At 38.9% G+C, this 18,224-nt stretch overlaps 1 protein-coding gene across 3 annotated transcripts in view; it reads left to right on the top strand.

Annotated features, from left to right (window-relative positions):
- Nucleotides 1–429: 429 nt before the first annotated feature.
- LOC133559275 (inositol polyphosphate-5-phosphatase A-like) overlaps nt 430–18,224 on the top strand; it is a 453,585-nt gene continuing 435,790 nt past the window's right edge. For all 3 annotated transcript variants that reach the window (XM_061910884.1, XM_061910882.1, XM_061910883.1), the window contains exon 1: nt 430–941. In XM_061910884.1, the coding sequence (XP_061766868.1) occupies nt 864–941 (78 nt within the window). In that variant the 5' untranslated portion in view covers nt 430–863. The remainder of the gene's footprint in view (nt 942–18,224) is intronic.

Raw genomic sequence — 18,224 nt, 5'->3', positions numbered from 1 at the left:
ATTACAATCCCCAAAGAGGGCACTTGAAGTTGATGATTACTTCTGTGTGTAGAAATCTTTATTTATAATTGAATCACTTGTTTATTATTTTTATATCTTTTTTTAAAATAGTTCAAGAAAGACCACTACAAATGAGAAATGTTGTGCACTGTTATACAATTTAATACATCAGAAACTGATGACATAGTGCTGTATTTTACTTCTTTATCTCTTTTTTTTCAACCAAAAATGCTTTGCTCTGATTAGGGGGTACTTGAATAAAAACATGTTCACAGGGGGTACATCACTGAAAAAAGGTTGAGAACCACTGATTGTAAGACAATTCCACTTCCATAGCAAAAGACCTATTTGCATTAGACAGGGAATAGCTGCGTTTACTCTGCGCTGCTCCTTTAAGAGAGCCCCGGGTTTCTCATTGGCACAGTGACGTCACAGCAGTGCGGGACTCCAGCCTATCGCCTCGGAACACTGAAGGCAATGGTCGTGGTTGGAGTCCTGCTTCACGAGGGACACTTTTACACTGTTCCAAGCAAGACTAGGCGCCGTGGCTGACATGAACCACAACCCATTGGCGCTGGCCGTGGATTAAATCGGAAAGTTTTTGCGATGGAGGCGGGAAAGTAGCGCAGGAAGCAGCACGCTAACCACCGTCACCAGCGGACCTTGTACTGACTGCACTGCAGCGCACACTCGGCTCCTGCTGAAAAAAATATGTTCCAGCCGAGCTGCAGCCCCGGCTTCGCTCACAAATTCCCCGTCTTTTAAGGCAGTTGTGCGAGACACTCGCTGGTTTTATTCCCGGTCCCCAATTCTCACCTGGGAACTTCGCCGTCCAAGTCTTCCACTCACCTGCGAGAGAGAGAATGGCTGAGAAGCTGACAACCGCGCCAGGCACGGGAATACTGCTGGTGACCGCCAACGTTGGATCCCTGTTCGAGGATGTGAGTTCCTCCGTTGGCGCCTTCTCTTCACGGTCCTCGTCGACGTTTTCCCCCCCTCGACGTGTTATTCCGAGAACGGTCAAGCTTGTCACGACTCCCGCGTTTCAAGTCGCGCGCGGTAGCCTAAACAGCAACAGTCTCGCGCATAAACACGCGAGGTTGTGACAGTGGACATAAACACGCAGTAGTTCCTCTTCTGGTGTCGCTATGACCCACTTTATTGTGTCTGCTCTGTATTAATTATGAAGTGTGATCCGTGGGTTGAACTCCTGGGATCGGCCCGAACTCAGGTTTATTCAAGCGATTGGAAGAACTTTGTCATACCAACTCCTTGGTATCCTTGTTATTAGGGGTGTGGGAAAAAATCGATTCGAATCGAATCGTTTACGTTGTGCAATTCAGAATCGATTCTCATTTAAAAAAAATCGATTATTATTTTCTTTTTATCAATCCAACAAACCACTACACAGCAATACCATAACTTTGCAATCCAATTCCAAAACCAAACCTGACCCAGCAACACTCAGAACTGCAATAAACAGAGCAATTGAGAGGAGACACAAACACGATACAGAACAAACCAAAAGTAGTGAAACAAAAATGAATATTATCAACAGCCGTATCAATATTAGTTATAATTTCAGCATAGCAGTGATTACAAATCCCTAATTGACATTATCATTAAATGATACATGGGTTGTACTTGTATAGCGCTTTTCTACCTTCAAGGTACTCAAAACGCTTTGACACTACTTCCACATTTACCTGTTCACACACACTTTCACACACTGATGTAGGGAGCTGCGATGCAAGGGGCTAACTAACACTCATCAGGAGCAAGGGTGAAGTGTCTTGCTCAGGACACAACGGACGTGACGAGGTTGGTACTAGGTGGGGATTGAACCAGGGACACTCGGGTTGCACACGGCCACTCTACCATTGCGCCACGCCGTCCCCATTAGATATTTATTAAAAAAAAAAAAAAAAAAAGTGTCACAGTGGCTTACACTTGCATCGCATCTCATCAGCTTGACAACACACTGTGTCCAATATTTTCACAAAGATAAAATGAGTCATATTTTTGGTTCGTTTAATAGTTTAAACAAATTTACCTTATTGCAATCAGTTGATAAAACATTGTCCTTTACAATTATAAAAGCTTTTTTAAAAAAAAATCTACTATTCTGCTTGCATGTCAGCAGACTGGGGTAGATCCTGCTGAAATCCTATGTATTGAATGAATACAGAATCGTTTTGAATCGGAAAAATATCGTTTTTGAATCGAGAATCGAAACGAAAAAATTTATATATTATCGAATCGTGACCCCAAGAATCGATATTGAATCGAATCGTGGGACACCCAAAGATTCACAGCCCTACTTGTTATCATAGCACACCTAACTTGCACGGGCTGTTGTCACTACCAAGTACTGTGAAGTACAAGACAAACAAGGTGTCGATAGATAGATAGAAAGTGCTCTATTGATTCCTTCTTGCAGGGTGTCTTGACATTTAGATCCTCGAAAGAAGAATACTTCTGAAGTGTTAAGGTAAATATAAACAGATACAGTCAGCATAGCTCAAAATACTTTCATATTTATAGTAAGGATTTGGGTATCCCAACTTTTTTTTACCCTTAAGACTGCATTAGAAATGTTTACATGTTATAAAAAAATCTTTTAAAAATTTGCTGAGTTATTATTGGTGCTTTGAAATAGGGCTGGGCGATATAGCCTTTTATTAATATCTCAATATTTTTAGGCCATGTCACCATATGTAAATTATGGTGGAAAATAAGTATTTGGTCAACCATTCAAAGCTCTCACTGATGGAAGGAGGTTTTGGCTCAAAATCTCACGATACATGACCCCATTCATTCTTTCTTTAACACGGATCAATCGTCCTGTCCCCTTAGCAGAAAAACAGCCCCAAAGCATGACGTTTCCACCCCCATGCTTCACAGTAGGTGTGGTGTTCTTGGGATGCAACTCAGTATTCGTCTTCCTCCAAACACAACAAGTTGAGTTTATACCAAAAAGTTCTATTTTGGTTTCATCTGACCACATGACATTCTCCCAATCCCCTACTGTATCATCCGTGTATCCATTTTGGTATAAACTCAACTCGTCGTGTTTGGAGGAAGAAGAATACTGAGTTGCATGCCAAGAACACCATACCTACTGTGAAGCATGGGGGTGGAAACATCATGCTTTGGGGCTGTTTTTCTGCTAAGGCGACAGGACGATTGATCCGTGTTAAGGAAAGAATGAATGGGGCCATGTATCGTGATATTTTGAGCCAAAACCTCCTTCCATCAATGAGAGATTAGAATGGTTGACCAAATACTTATTTTCCACCATAATTTACGAATACATTCTTTAAAATTCATACAATGTGAATTCCTGGATTTTTTTTTCACATTCTGTCTCTCACAGTTGAAGTGTACCTATGATGAAAATTACAGACCTCTGTCATCATTTTAAGTTGGAGAACTTGCACAATTGGTGGCTGACTAAATACTTTTTTGCCCCACTTTATGTAAAAAATATGTATACTAATCAAATGTAAAGGCAAGTTCATATATTATTCGCTGTTACTTTTTTGCCCCACTGTATATTGATATTTTGCCTTAGCCTTGAATGAACACTTGATGCATATAATCACCGCAGTATGATGATACTATGTGTCTACATGAAAACATTCTTGTTCACGGTGGAGGAACTGTTAGTGCATCTGCCTCACAGTACGAAGGTCCTTAGTAGTCCTGGGTTCAATCCCGGGCTCGTGATCTTTCTGGTTGGATTTGCGTGTTCTTCCTGTGAATGCGTGGGTTCCCTCCGGGTACTCCGGCTTCCTCCCACCTCCAAACACATGCACCTGGGGATAGGTTGATTGGCAACACTAAATTGGCCCTAGTGTGTGAATGTGAGTGTGAATGTTATCCATCTGTGTTGGCCCTGCAGTGAGGTGGCGACTTATCCAGGGTGTATCCCGCCTTCCGCCCGAATGCAGCTGAGATAGGCTCCCGCGACCCCAAAATGGACAAGCGGTAGGAAATGGATGGATGAATGGATGTTCATACTGCATTATTATATGCTCATTTTAAACTTTCATGCAGCGAGGGAAATCACAACCAAGCCAATTTACCCAAACTGTATTTATTAAACAGTTATTAAGCAGTGGCACAAACACATCCATTCATTTTCTACCGCTTGTCCCTTTTGGGGTCGCGGGGGTTGCTGGAGCCTATCTCAGCTGCATTCAGGTGGAAGGCGGGGTACACCCTGGACAAGTCGCCACTTCATCACAGGACCAACACAGATAGACAATATTCACACTCACATCCACACACTAGGGCCAATTTAGTGTTGTCAATCAACCTATCCCCAGGTGCATGTCTATGGAGGTGGGAGGAAGCCGGAGTACCCAGAGGGAACCCACGCAGTCACGGGTAGAACATGCAAACTCCACACAGAAAGATCCCGAGCCCAGGATTGAACCCAGGACTACTCAGGACCTTCGTATTGTGAGGCGCATGCACTAACCCCCGTCACACCGTGCTGCCCCAGTGGCACAAACATTCATGTCATTTCAAAACAGAAAGTGTAAGATTGTATGAGACATTTTAAAACAAGCTATTAGTGCACTTTTGTGCATGATGTCACAAAGATGACATATTAAAACACTAACTTAAAGTGCATTTTTGTACAGAACGCCACCACAATAGTTAGAAACAAATAAAGTGCACTTTTGTGCATGATGTCACACACGATATTTCAATAACTGTCAAATAAAAATTAGCTGCATAATAGGAAATCTCCTGTTTTTGACTATTTGTTTCATACAATGTTGATGTGGAAATGGAAGACGCTAGGTTCAATTGGGTCAGTGCTGACACACCCAGCATTTTGTTGGCTGTGTCACCGGTCGGAGATGTTGACATGCAGAGTTTTAAGCACATCATTCTCTAGTGGGTGACTTTTCAAATGATGCTACAAATTAGTAATTGGGGCGGCATGGCGTAGTGGGTAGAGCGGCCGTGCCAGAAACCTGAGGGTTGCAGGTTCGCTTCCCACCTATTGACATCCAAAAAATCGCTGCCGTTGTGTCCTTGGGCAGGACACTTCACCCTTTTCCCCACCAATGAATGATTGGTGGGGGTCGGAGGGGTCGGAAGGGCCGTAGGCGCAAACTGGCAGCCACGCTTCCGTCAGTCTACCCCAGGGCAGCTGTGGCTACAGATGTAGCTTACCACCACCAGGTGTGAATGAATGATGGGTTCCCACTTCTCTGTGAGCGCTTTGAGTATCTAACAATAGAAAAGCGTGATATAAATCTAATCCATTATTATTATTATTATAGTAGTGCTGCTACTTTTTGTAGCAACGCTTTTGCCGCATGTTATACATATTAACATTGTGTGTTCAACATATTCCCTCTTTAACACAACAAACCAGCGCCAGATGATGAACACCGTGCTGTTTTTCTTAGGAATTAATTATTCTTCCTCCATTTGTTACCAGATTGGCATCGTCTCTCTCTCGTATCACCAATCGCACGGCTCTGCTTGCACCACCTGCCACAGCTAATTTTACCCATGTGGTAGAAAATGGATGGATGAATGTTGAGTGAAAGTATGATTTTTTTAGGGCATGGTTTGGGTAGGGTGGTCCATAATTCCTAACCCCCCTTGGGTTAAGTTGTCCCCGGCTGTAGTCAATAAGCTCCTTCTTTTTCTCCATCTTCTTGTTGTGGGGCAGACTTGCTCACACATGCACATGCATCCTTCCGCTTTTGCCATTTCTAATACTTGGTAGCGTATACTTCTAACTTATATCTCTCAGTAGACACAATATGGAAGCGCTAAAAACTACAACATGGCTGACGGGTAGAAGGCACAGTTGAAGTGCAGGCATGTAAATAAGACCGCCCACAAAATGGCACATCCTGAAGAGATGGTCAGAAAACGGTTAGAAGATGGTCTGTAAAACATAATCTATGCAGAATTTTGACCAAACAACCATTATTAAATGTTATGTAGACCAGTGGTGCCCAACCGCCAACCGATTGGTACCGGGCCGCACAAGAAATTAAAAAAATAAAATAAAAAGTGTATTATTAAATCAACATAAAAAACACAATATATACATTATATATCAATATAGATCAATACAGTCTGCAGGGAAACAGTCCGTAAGCACACATGATTGTATTTCTTTATGAAAAAAAAACAAAAAACTAAATAAGTCCACGGTGACGTCTTGGTGAGTTTACTGACAAATTTGTGGAACTGAAAAATCCCCCAAAAAATTGTTTAGGTTAATATTAATATTAACACAGACGCTCGTAAATTTGTTAGCATATTAGCTAAAGCTAATGACAATATTGTCATTATATTAAAATAGCAAATACAAATATGCACGAAAACGCTCCTACAGACATCACAAATGGGACAATTTAGTAAGTAAGAATTGTTTTAGTTATACTGTAAAACTTACAAACTCTGCTTGGAATAATAAAATAAATATCCATATGAGTAGAACCCTGCGATGAGGGGGCGACTTGTCCAGGGTGTACTCCGCCTTCCACCTGATTGTAGCTGAGATAGGCACCAGAGCTCCCCGCGACCCCGAAGGGAATAAGCGGTAGAAAATGAATGGATGAGTAGAACCGCTACGGATGATGAGAAGACCCGACGGCACTTCTACTTTCTGTTGAAAGCACTCAAAGTGCAAATTCGTCCAAAAAACGTCACAATAGCACAAACAATAAAACACCTTTCCAGTGTATTTGCTTGTTTTTTTTAACAGTTTGTATTATGGCTGTTCGCAAAGAAAAATCGATGAATTAGCTGCACCGTTTTTTTAAGCTACAGGGTTTAAAAGTGTAGGAAATAAGCTGCGGATTATAGTCAGGAATTACAGTATATTTTTTTCTGACAGTCGTGAAATAATGCAATAATTGCTTGTCTCTTACAAAGGCGATATTCAATTGTAGAACATGAAAAAAATCAGGGTTCAAATAATAAAGTGCATTTTTTCCACACAAAAAAAATCATAAGAAGTAACTTCCAATTCACCTGTACAACCAGCTGAACCACAAATTAAAACATATAAAAAAATGTCATTTATATGACAAGTGCTTTCCCCTTAAGATATTTTCTGTCAAAGGTTGCCTCTTAATCAAACACTTTACCATCAGTCTTCTGACTTAACCTCTGCTGCAGCTGCCAATATTAACGCCAGGTCTTGCTTGACTTAGCAGCACAAGCAGCTTTGTACAGCTTCTATAAATCTTCTTGATTGTGAGTTTTAAAGTAACTCATCAAATTTGTTGTTAAAGTTTTGTCTTTTTCCCTCCCAGTAACATTTTTGCAGAACAAGTTTTGCAAACTGCAATTGAAATGTATTCTTCTGACACAGTAAAGAAAGCCAACGAAAAAAAAGCCCACACCAGTAACTGTTGCACCATGATGCTTTTTTTTTGTACCCAAGAAACAGCCCGTGCAGTATCATGACATTACAAATATCCGACCACACTGTAGGGAAGGTGAGAAGTTGAGGGGTCATGCAGCAGCAGAAGCCACAACAGCGAGACTAGTGACAAACACAAAGATTATAAACCTATATTATAATCTGCTCATTTTATCGTTTTTATTTTAATTTAATTTTTTTAATGAAAGTGATGTTATATTTGCCATTATCTGTCACTGATGTTACCATACATCCCGAGAAATAATGCAAATCAAATTATTCCGCAAAGATTAATCGATACATCGATTTCAGGGTTTCCCCTAGATTGCCAAAATACCTGTGGCGGTGGGAGCCTGGTTTGGAGAATGGTCACCTTGACGTCATCACATAATTTGCATAATATGCTATGATTATATGGTTTTCTTTAAAAAGGCTCAAAAAATTTTTACATACATTTTAAAACTTATCAGTCATTATTAATTAGTATTAACATATATTTTTTAATATCTTTTTACCATATTTTCAATTGTGGTTGCTTATTTTTCAATATATTTTGAGAATTTTTCTAGTGTCTATAGACTTTCAATTTATTTTTTATTATGAACGACTACCAACAAATCTAGCATCTTTTTCTGGGTTTATTATAAAATATACTCATGTTTAGAGACTCCATTTCTGTCCCTTGATGGCTGCAGTACACTTGTTAATGAGCAACAAGCGAGCAGAATTAGAAAAAGGAAAGTCAACCTTATGGAAATATCAGATTTAAAGCCAAGGCAAGTTGTTCTCCCGACAAAAAAACACTTTTTTTTGCGAGAAGAGTCAACATCTCTGCAGCAAATGCCTGCTGCACACGTCGTTCGGCGGGTGGTGCTTTACTTCAGTGTTCAGATTACAGTTTAGGTGCAGTGATAACATAACATTTAGAGTGTTACTGTCACTGATTTAGTATGTAAGATGACATAAAAGCTCAACAGAAATGAAAGACGGTCGGCAGGAAGTCGAAACGAGACAATTTTTTTTTCTTGCAAACAGTTGATCCGACATCAAAACATGTCAAGAGACTTTCTCAAAGCAATCACTTTTCCGGCTTCAAAATAAATGCGCTACGCAATACATCTGGTTTAACTACATTTGCAAAATAAACAATGTCTTACACTTCGATCATGCTTTGTCAAAAGGGATGGGCACTGAATGTGGTACTTTTTTGGCACCGACCGAAACCATCTGAAACTACCGGGCAGTGATTCACGTAGGATGCGGCGGTGCCATGTTTTGAGAGGAAAACAGGTGATTTCAAAGTGGACATGCTCTTGGTAATCTTGCAACCCATCAATGTTTCATCACAAAAACCCAACCATGCCAAATAGAAAACGCTCTAAAGTGCTGCTCATCTTTTCCAAATGTGATGCCGATGCAGATTACGCTCGCTGCAGTATTTGTGATGTAAAAATCAAGGCAAGTGGCGGTAATACTTCCTATCTGAGGAAGCACCGGGTTAGATTTTTCTCATGGCTGAAGAGTGCAGCCAAGTTAGATGTACTGTTGCAACTCCTGCATTTGGCACCTTTAGCGACTCGGCTGCAGCCAACAACACGGGGAAAGAAAACACATAAACAATGGGTGACAATAACACTGACATCATCATCCTCTACGTCTGCTCCAGGTAAAATATAAGAAAGAATACATTAGCTTTGCGTTTTAGCTTGCAATAGTTATAATCAGCTCAGTTCCTTGTACTATACTTTGTTATGATAATGTAAAGTTTTGCTTTACTTTCATTTGTAGTTTAATACTATTGAAAAAAACAATTGGTCTTAATTTTTACTCCACCATTATTCGTTTTTAACTTCATGGCCTTACTTGTCTCCATCCACATATTTTCCAGATGGAAAAAGAAAGGAATAAATGGAGCAAGCCTTTATTTTGTGCAATACTAAGAAAATAACACCGCAGTTTTGTTGTTTAGTTTTTTTATATTGAAGTGTGCAAAACAATTGCAAACATGTTACTATACAAATAATTGGATGTTGTTTTGATATATTTGATGATCGATCGATAAAGATAAATACATAAGTTACATTTAAACATTTTAAAATTTAATTACACAAATATTTTTTACCACATGAACACACACAAAAGTACCAACAATTGGTACCATTAAGTACCGTATCGATTTAAATGTTAAAGGTACCCATCCCTATTTGTCAAATGTTTTGTAATGTTATTCTGTGATATTTGCACCTAAAGAAATGTGAGTATATCAGTTGAGGAATATGTTTAAATTCTCTTACAGCATGTTCTGGTCGAGTCCTCAATTACGGAATGATTAGCAGGCTGAATATTACATTCTATTAATGAAAAGGGAAGGTTCAAACATTTTTATGCAGAAATATGAAGACCATTAACTTGTACAACATGTAATGTACAGAATATCAGACGTATTTATTCAGGTAGTAATGTCACAGATTATAGCTGGTATAGGCTCCAGCCCCTCCTGAGACTCCAAAAGGGAAAAGCGGTAGAAAATAGATGGATGGATATTACCAAACATCTTCGACAATCAAAGCATGATCATAACAATCCACATTTTGCGTTATTTATAAATGAAACTGTTTTTTAAACATGGGAAAGTAACTCCTAATCTGAATGCAAACTCTACTAAAGCAGGAATACAAATTCTATATTTCTACAAAACACAAAATCTGGCAAGACACCAACACACAGTAGGAATTTAAAAAACAATTGTTGTTATTAAATAATTGTTGTCCTTTTTGTGATGAGCTGTTTAAAAAAATCATAAAGATTAAAATATATTTATCAAAGCAAATTAAAACTTGAAAATGATCTGTCTAGGTTACACTTATTATTGATGAAAAATGATGTCTGCGATTAATCGCGATTCATTTGAAGTTAACTATGGACAAAATGCGATATCACGATTATATATTTTATTCGTTTGACAGCCTTAATATACATACTGTATATGAAAAACTAGATGACGTCCATGTGACCCCGGCCATAACCATGCCCCCACCGCCACAGGTATCTTAGAAGTTTAAGGGAAACTCTGAAAGTGGTAATACGAATCGGGACGTCTGGCAAGGCATGTTTTAAAGCAGCACTTGCAGCGCGGCACCTCTCTGTTTAAAGAGTCACGTCTTTCATTAGTTTTGATGCCCAAATATTGTGCTTCACGCACCCTCTTTATGAACCAGTAGAATTGTCCGTTTTTTGCCATTCTTCCTCTCCACGATGTTATAGCTTGTATGCGCTGTGTGCATTTTGACACACTCAACATCATTCATCAGCGGCCTCGTCATTCATCGGCCCTGGAGGGAACTTCTCTCCTGCGCTCTTTGACCACGGTCTGAGAGGCAACAAGCAGGAAAGGTGTAATATAATGTTTTTTGGTGCCTGGTGAGGCTGAACTAGGGCAGGGCGGTATAGACTTTTTTAAATATCTCGATATTTTAATGCCATATCGCGATACACAATATATCTTGATATTTTGCCTTGGCTTTGAATTCACACTTGATCCATATAATGACAGCAGTATGATGATTCTATGTGTTTTCTAGGGGTGTAAGGGTACGTGTATTTGTATTGAACCGTTTCGGTACGGGGGTTTCGGTTCGGTGCGGAGGTGTACCGAACGAGTTTCCACACGAAGATAGGAAGTAGCCGCCTAAGCTGCAGTCTTAACAAGCTGCTCTGCTTTATGCCTTTGTCTCCTACACAGTGCCCAGCCTTGTCCCACCCACACAACCATCTGATTGGTTACAACCATAGCGGTAACAACCAATCAGCAGTGCGTATTTAGAGCGCATGTAGTTAGCGCTTCAGCGTCGAGCAGATAGGTGTTTAGCAGGTGAGCATAAGGCAGTGTACTCTCTCCAAATGATAATAAACACCTCCCAGTCAACTACTAGTATCATCGCTATGAGCCCGTTGACGTTCCAGAAACAAACCGCAGTTCTGGCTTGAGGTGAATGCTGATTAGCTTTTAGCGTAATGTTAGCTCATTGTGCGGTGTGTGTGTGTGTGTGTGTGTGTGTTACGGACAGTGTTGATTGAGCTGTGTTGAAGCAGCAAAAAAGGACATTATGTTAAATGAAGAGTTTCTGTCACTGATAGTGTATATAATAATGTAAGTGCATCCTTAAGCCTACATGAACTCTGTGGTGTTCAGGGATGAATAGTCTCTCCTATTGCTATTTTACTATTTTTTCAGCTATAGTTACATTTATCATTAGTAACGTAGAACTCTAGTTTTGAATGGCAGGGTCCCTGTTATCACATGTTGATAAAAATATCACATTTACATAATAAAAATCAACTACAGCGGCGGCGGCGATGACCAAGAAGAACGCGGAGTTGGAATATAATTACATTGGCAGAGTTACAATGCATACTAGGCTACCGCCACCTACTGCACCGGAGTTGTAACTACAAGCTCCATTCACAGACAGAGTCCCATTGCTTTTATGAGCGGTCGAGCGAGTCAAAAGCCGAAAAAAATTAAATAAAAATAAATAAATGTTTTTTATTTATTTATTTATTTTTTTTTAAATCTATTTGTGGCGCCGTAATTCTTTTGTGGCGGGCCGCCACAAATAAATGAATATGTGGGAAACCCTGGACAGTATGTGATGTATGTAAGAAAGTGCGCTTGACTGTGAAAAGGAGAGACAGGAAAGAGCGATAAGAGCCTATAATGCAGGGGTATTTTGATGTGGCTATTTTGATGACTGCACCTGGCTCTCGGATAAATCTTAGCTGACATTGCTTAACACGATAAGTAATGAATAATTCCGCTGGTAGTCATAGTGTCAAAAATAAGGTTCAAAATATAAAACATTCTCATGCATTTTAATCCATCCATCTGGTTTCTACCGCACCTGTTTAAGAAGTCACATTAATGGTAAGAAGTATTTTATTTATTGTTGGTTCGCTTCAGAATAACAGTGTTATTAAAAAGAATAAGAGACTTATAATACTCTAAAAATGTTGGTTTTACTTAAAAATGCACGCATTTAATTGTGTTCAGTCTTAAAAAAATATTTTATGACTCTCACGGAAATACTTTTTAAAATATTTGGCTTGTATGGCTCTCTCAGCCGAAAAGGTTCCCAACCCATGCTGTAATGTAATGCTCACAGCTATAAGCAACTCAGTGAGAACGTATACTCAAATATCACTATATAGTAATTTTCTATATCGCACAGAGACAAACCCGCGATATATCTTGTATATAGATATATCCCCCAGCTCTAGGCTGGGCCTTTGAAAATCAGTGCACCCGGTGGTAAAGATGTTCTTTTTATTAGGCCATTTACATGGCGTGCAAAACATCTTTCCATCTTCATGAGTGAGCCATTTACTGAAAAGTGGCTCCTGAAGCCACTTTTCATTATAGCTTCGCTTCTTGGGTTTATTGCTCACAATAACATGCAGGAGTGCTAATACCGCAAATGCAGTATTTGTGATTGATAAAACTTTTGGCATAACAACATTTAAGAAATTGTACCGGAAAGTTCATTACTTTGACGTCAATCAATAAAAATGCAATAAACGGGGATGGAAATTTGTTTCGACAAATATAAACAAAACAAAATACTGGTGGAACGCGATAATCGATAAAAAACACGTAAACCGGAGTTTTGACCAAGAGAAGGCACGGTCGGTAAAAAAAAAGCCCACACCAGTAACCACACCAGTACGCGTCCCCAGTCCTCGCGAACTGGGGACGCGAGGACTTCCGGAAATGCTCGTCCTTTCTGAATTCAATGCGTAAAAAGAAACAAAAAGTGCGTTAACAGTGTGCACGTGCATATGTGTGCAGGATTTCCCCTCAACAGTCAAGATACCTTTGGTGGTGGGGGCGTGGTCATGGGCGGGGTCAGATGGACGTCATCCAGTAATTTGCATAATTTGAAATGATGATATGATTTTCTTTAAAAAGGCTCAAAAAATGTATACATACATTTAAAACAAATCTGTTTTCATCAATTAGTATGAAAATATATTTTTTATTGTTTTGCTATATTTTCAATTGTTGCTGCTTTTTGTACACGGTACTTTGTTGAGATTTTTCTCAAGTGTTTACTGACTTTTAATGACTAGCAAAAAATCAAGCATATTCTTTCGGTGTTATAGAATGTACTTGTGCTTAGAGACTCTACTTCTGTCCCTCGATGTCCCTTGACTAAAGAGGCTGAAGCGAACATGATGTCACAATTACATTGGGCTGTTGCTCTAGTTCAGTTCAGTTCAGTTTTAGTTTATTTCGAACATGCATATGATACAACGTAATGCATCACACAATTCCAGTTGTTTCATTACAGCACGCCAGAAAAGGAGTAGGAAGAAGCAGATCTTATTTAATCCTACTCTTTTTCGTACCGTAGCAATTTTATTCAAATCCCTTGTTCTCTGTAACAACAGTGAACAAATATACTGTATAATAAATAAATAATATATCATGGTAAGCAAACAAATATTAAATACATAAATAATCTTTGTCTCAATAATAAAAAAAACGGTTCAAGTTGTTCATTATAATTCTTGTTTCTTGTTCTGTGTACTTTGTGAACACTTTTCTACCGCTTGTCCCCTTTGGGTTCGCGGGGGGTGCTTGAGCCTGTCTCTTATCATTCGGGCAGTAGGCAGGGGACACCCTGGACAAGTCGCCACCTCATCGCAGGGCCAACACAGATAGACAGACAACATTCACACTCACATTCACACACTAGGGCCAATTTAGTTTTGCCAATCAACCTATCCCCAGGTGCATGTCTTTGGTAGTGGAAGCCGAAAGGAACCCACGCAGTCACGGGGAGAACATGCAAACTCCACACAGAAAGATCCCGAGCGCAGGATTGAACCCAGGTCTACTCAGGACCCTTGTATTGTGAGGCACATGCACTAAACCCTGCGCCTAATTGCACTAAATCAGGGTGGACAGTTAAGTTTCTCAAGTACTTTAAACTCTACGTGTCACTTTCAATGTTGTTAGCAGTGTTCTCTTTAGTGACAAAAGGGAACAGCTCTCTCTCTCTCTGGTTTATAAGTATCCCTCCTCCCCAGTTTAAGATATATCATGGATTTTTCTCTCCCAGACTTTGAACCGTCTGGTTCAAATTGTCCATAATAATGTTTGTTTGTGTTCTTACTCCTTACTAGTCATACATATGGTATGTTTCTGTTCATTGCTTCCTGTGTTGGTACCCCTCGAGTTGCAATTGAATGAAGTCTTTGTGGTCTCAAATTCTAAATATAGGTCTGCTGTTGAAGTGTCACGTGAGATCCTGATCTTTAAGACACAATGTGGAACCTCAGTGGCCATTTAAATTTGGTTATTTCTTCATAGGAAACTGTTGAATCTGGAAATGGGAGACAATATTCATACTGTAATGCTAATTGCTTGGTTGTGTTTACCATCATAAAACTCAATATAAAGCCACTTTTTAACATGCAGTAGATCTCTGTACAAGGAGTGCCACTCTGACGGTATAAATGTGATGCAGGAAATAACTTCCTGGAACAATGTGAAAATGAGGATTGATCAATAAGTTCAGGGCCAGGTTTATGTGTGGGTGTTAGTTTGTGTATATATATATATATATATATATATATATATATATATATATATATATATATATATATATATATATATATATATGTATATATGTATATGTATATATGTGTGTGTATATATATATATATATATATGTGTATTTGTATATATATATATGTGTATATATATATATATACCTATATACATACATATTTATATATATATATGTATATATATATACATACACACATATATATATAAATATATACATACATATATATACACACACATATATATATATATATATATATATATATATACACATATATATATACATACACACACACATATGTATATATATATATATATATATATATATATATCAAATCCAATCCACTTTATTTATATAGCACATTTAAACAACAATAATGTTTCCAAAGTGCTGCACAGCCATGTTAAGAACAATATTAAAAACAATATTATGCTTCACCAATAACTGAATAAAAACAAAAAATAAATAAATATAAAACCAATATAAAAACAATATAAAATAAATGTGATTAAAAACTATTTCAAAGGGTAAAAGCAATTAAAACAGTAAAATAGAAATCAAAATGTATAAAATTCACAGAGGACAACAGAGGACAGAGTACCACACAACTCACGTAGTGTTTAAAAGCCAAAGAATAAAAGTGGGTCTTAAAGGCCTACTGAAATGAGATTTTCTTATACAAACGGGGATAGCAGGTCCATTCTTTGTGTCATACTTGATCATTTCGCGATATTGCCATATTTTTGCTGAAAGGATTTAGTAGAGAACATCCACGATAAAGTTCGCAACTGGAGAAAAGCCTTGTCTCCACCGGAAGTCGCAGACGATGACGTCACATGTTGATGGCTCCTCACATACTCACATTGTTTTTAATGGGAGCCTCATACAAAAACAGCTATTCAGACCGAGAAAATGACAATTTCCACATTATTTTCAGCGAGGATGAAAGATTTGTGTTTGAAGATATTGATAGCGACGAACTAGAAAAAAAAATACAAAAAGTTAAGAAAAAAAAAACGCGATTACTATCGCTTTGCATTGAGACAAATTCATATGTTTTTAGAGACATTTACTAGGATAATTCTGGGAAATCCCTTCTCTTTCTATTGTGTTGCTAGTGTTTTAGTGAGTTTAATAGTACCTGATAGTCGGAAGTGTACGTCCACGGCCGGCTGTTGACGCGCAGTGTCTCAGGGAAGTCGACGGCAGCTGTATGGACAGCACAAGCTCAGCTGATATCTGGTAAGAGGTGACTTTTTAACCAAAATTTTCTCACCGAAACATGCTGGTTGACATGTAGTCGGGATCCATGTCCACTGTGATCCATACTAAAGTTTCACCTCCGTGAATTTGTGTGGCTAAAGGCTAAAGCTTCCCAACTCTGTCTTTCTACTTTGACTTCTCCAATATTAATTGAACAAATTGCAAAAGATTCAGCAACACAGATGTCCAAAATACTGTGTAATTATGCCGTTAAAGCAGACAACTTTTAGCTGTGTGTGTACGCAGCGCTCATATTCATAACAGCCTGCGACGTCTTGCGTACACGTCATCATTACGTGACGTTTTCAAGAAAAAAGTCCCGGGAAATTTAAAATTACAATTTAGTAATCTAAAAAGGCCGTATTGGCATGTTTTGCAATGTTAATATTTCATCATTGATATATAAACTATCAGACTGCGTGGTGGGTAGTAGTGGGCGCAAATGGCCTCCGGGGCACACTTTTGACACCCCTGCTATAGATAATAAAAAATAAAAAATCTGATAAATCTATGGGTAAAAAGCGGAGCCAGGCGCCGCATGCGCGTTCATCATAACTCTCTCACTCTCTCTGTCTTTGCCCCTCCCTCTTGAATGTTGCTGCGCACACAATTTTTTGTTTTGTTTTCAACCCCTTCTTAACCCTAAATGTACATTGAAAATACAAGCAACCCTAACTTAAAATGCTGGACATTTGAGGCATTTAAGAAACTCCACCTGGACAGCCCCACAAAAGAAGACATATCCGGTGAAATACAAATACACGTACCGTTACACCCCTAATATATATGTACATAAATATGTATATATATATATATATGTATATGTATATATACCAGTATATATGGCAGCACGGTGGAAGAGGGGTTAGTGTGTCTGCATCACAATACGAAGGTCCTGAGTAGTCCTGGGTTCAATCCCGGGCTCGGGGTCTTTCTGTGTGGAGTTTGCATTTCCTCCCCGTGACTGCGTGAGATCCCTCCTGGTACTCTGGCTTCCTCCCACTTCCAAAGACATGCACCTGGGGATAGGTTGATTGGCAACACTAAATTGGCCCGAGCGTGTGAATGTGAGTGTGAATGTTGTCTGTCTATCTGTGTTTGCCCTGCGATTAGGTGGCGACTTGTCCAGGGTGTACGCCGCCTTCCGCCCGATTGTAGCTGAGATAGGTACCAGCGCCCCCCGGGACCCCAAAGGGAATACGCGGTAGAAAATGGATGGATGCATGGATATATTTATATCTATACATCTATATATATATGTATATATATGTATATATACACACAGTGGGGCAAAAAAGTATTTAGTCAGCCACCGATTGTGCAAGTTCTCCTACTTAAAAGGATGACAGAGGTCTGTAATTTTCATTATAGGTACACTTCAACTGTGAGAGACAGAATATGAAAAAACAATCCAGGAATTCACATTGTAGGAAGTTTAAAAAATTTATTTGTAAATTATGGTGGAAAAAAAAGTATTTGGTCAACCATTCAAAGCTCTCACTGATGGACAGAGGTTTTGGCTCAAAATATCACGATACATGGCCTCATTCATTCTTTCCTTAACACAGATCAATCGTCCTGTCCCTTAGCAGAAAAACAGCCCCAAAGCATGATGTTTCCACCCACATGCTTCACAGTAGGTATGGTGTTCTTGGGATGCAACTCAGTATTCTTCTTCCTCCAAACACGACGAGTTGAGTTTATACCAAAATGGATACATGGATGATACAGCAGAGGATTGGGAGAATGTCATGTGGTCAGATGAAACCAAAATAGAACTTTTTGGTATAAACTCAACTCGTCATGTTGATGTATACATATTAGAAATGTCAGATAATGGCTTTTTTGCGGATATACCGATATTGTCCAACTCTTAATTACCGATACCGATATCAACCAATAGCGATATATAAAGT

The sequence above is a fragment of the Nerophis ophidion genome, linkage group LG09, assembly GCF_033978795.1.
Source record: "Nerophis ophidion isolate RoL-2023_Sa linkage group LG09, RoL_Noph_v1.0, whole genome shotgun sequence".
In the NCBI taxonomy this organism is placed as follows: domain Eukaryota; kingdom Metazoa; phylum Chordata; class Actinopteri; order Syngnathiformes; family Syngnathidae; genus Nerophis; species Nerophis ophidion.
This window is presented reverse-complemented; position numbering and strand designations above follow the sequence as displayed.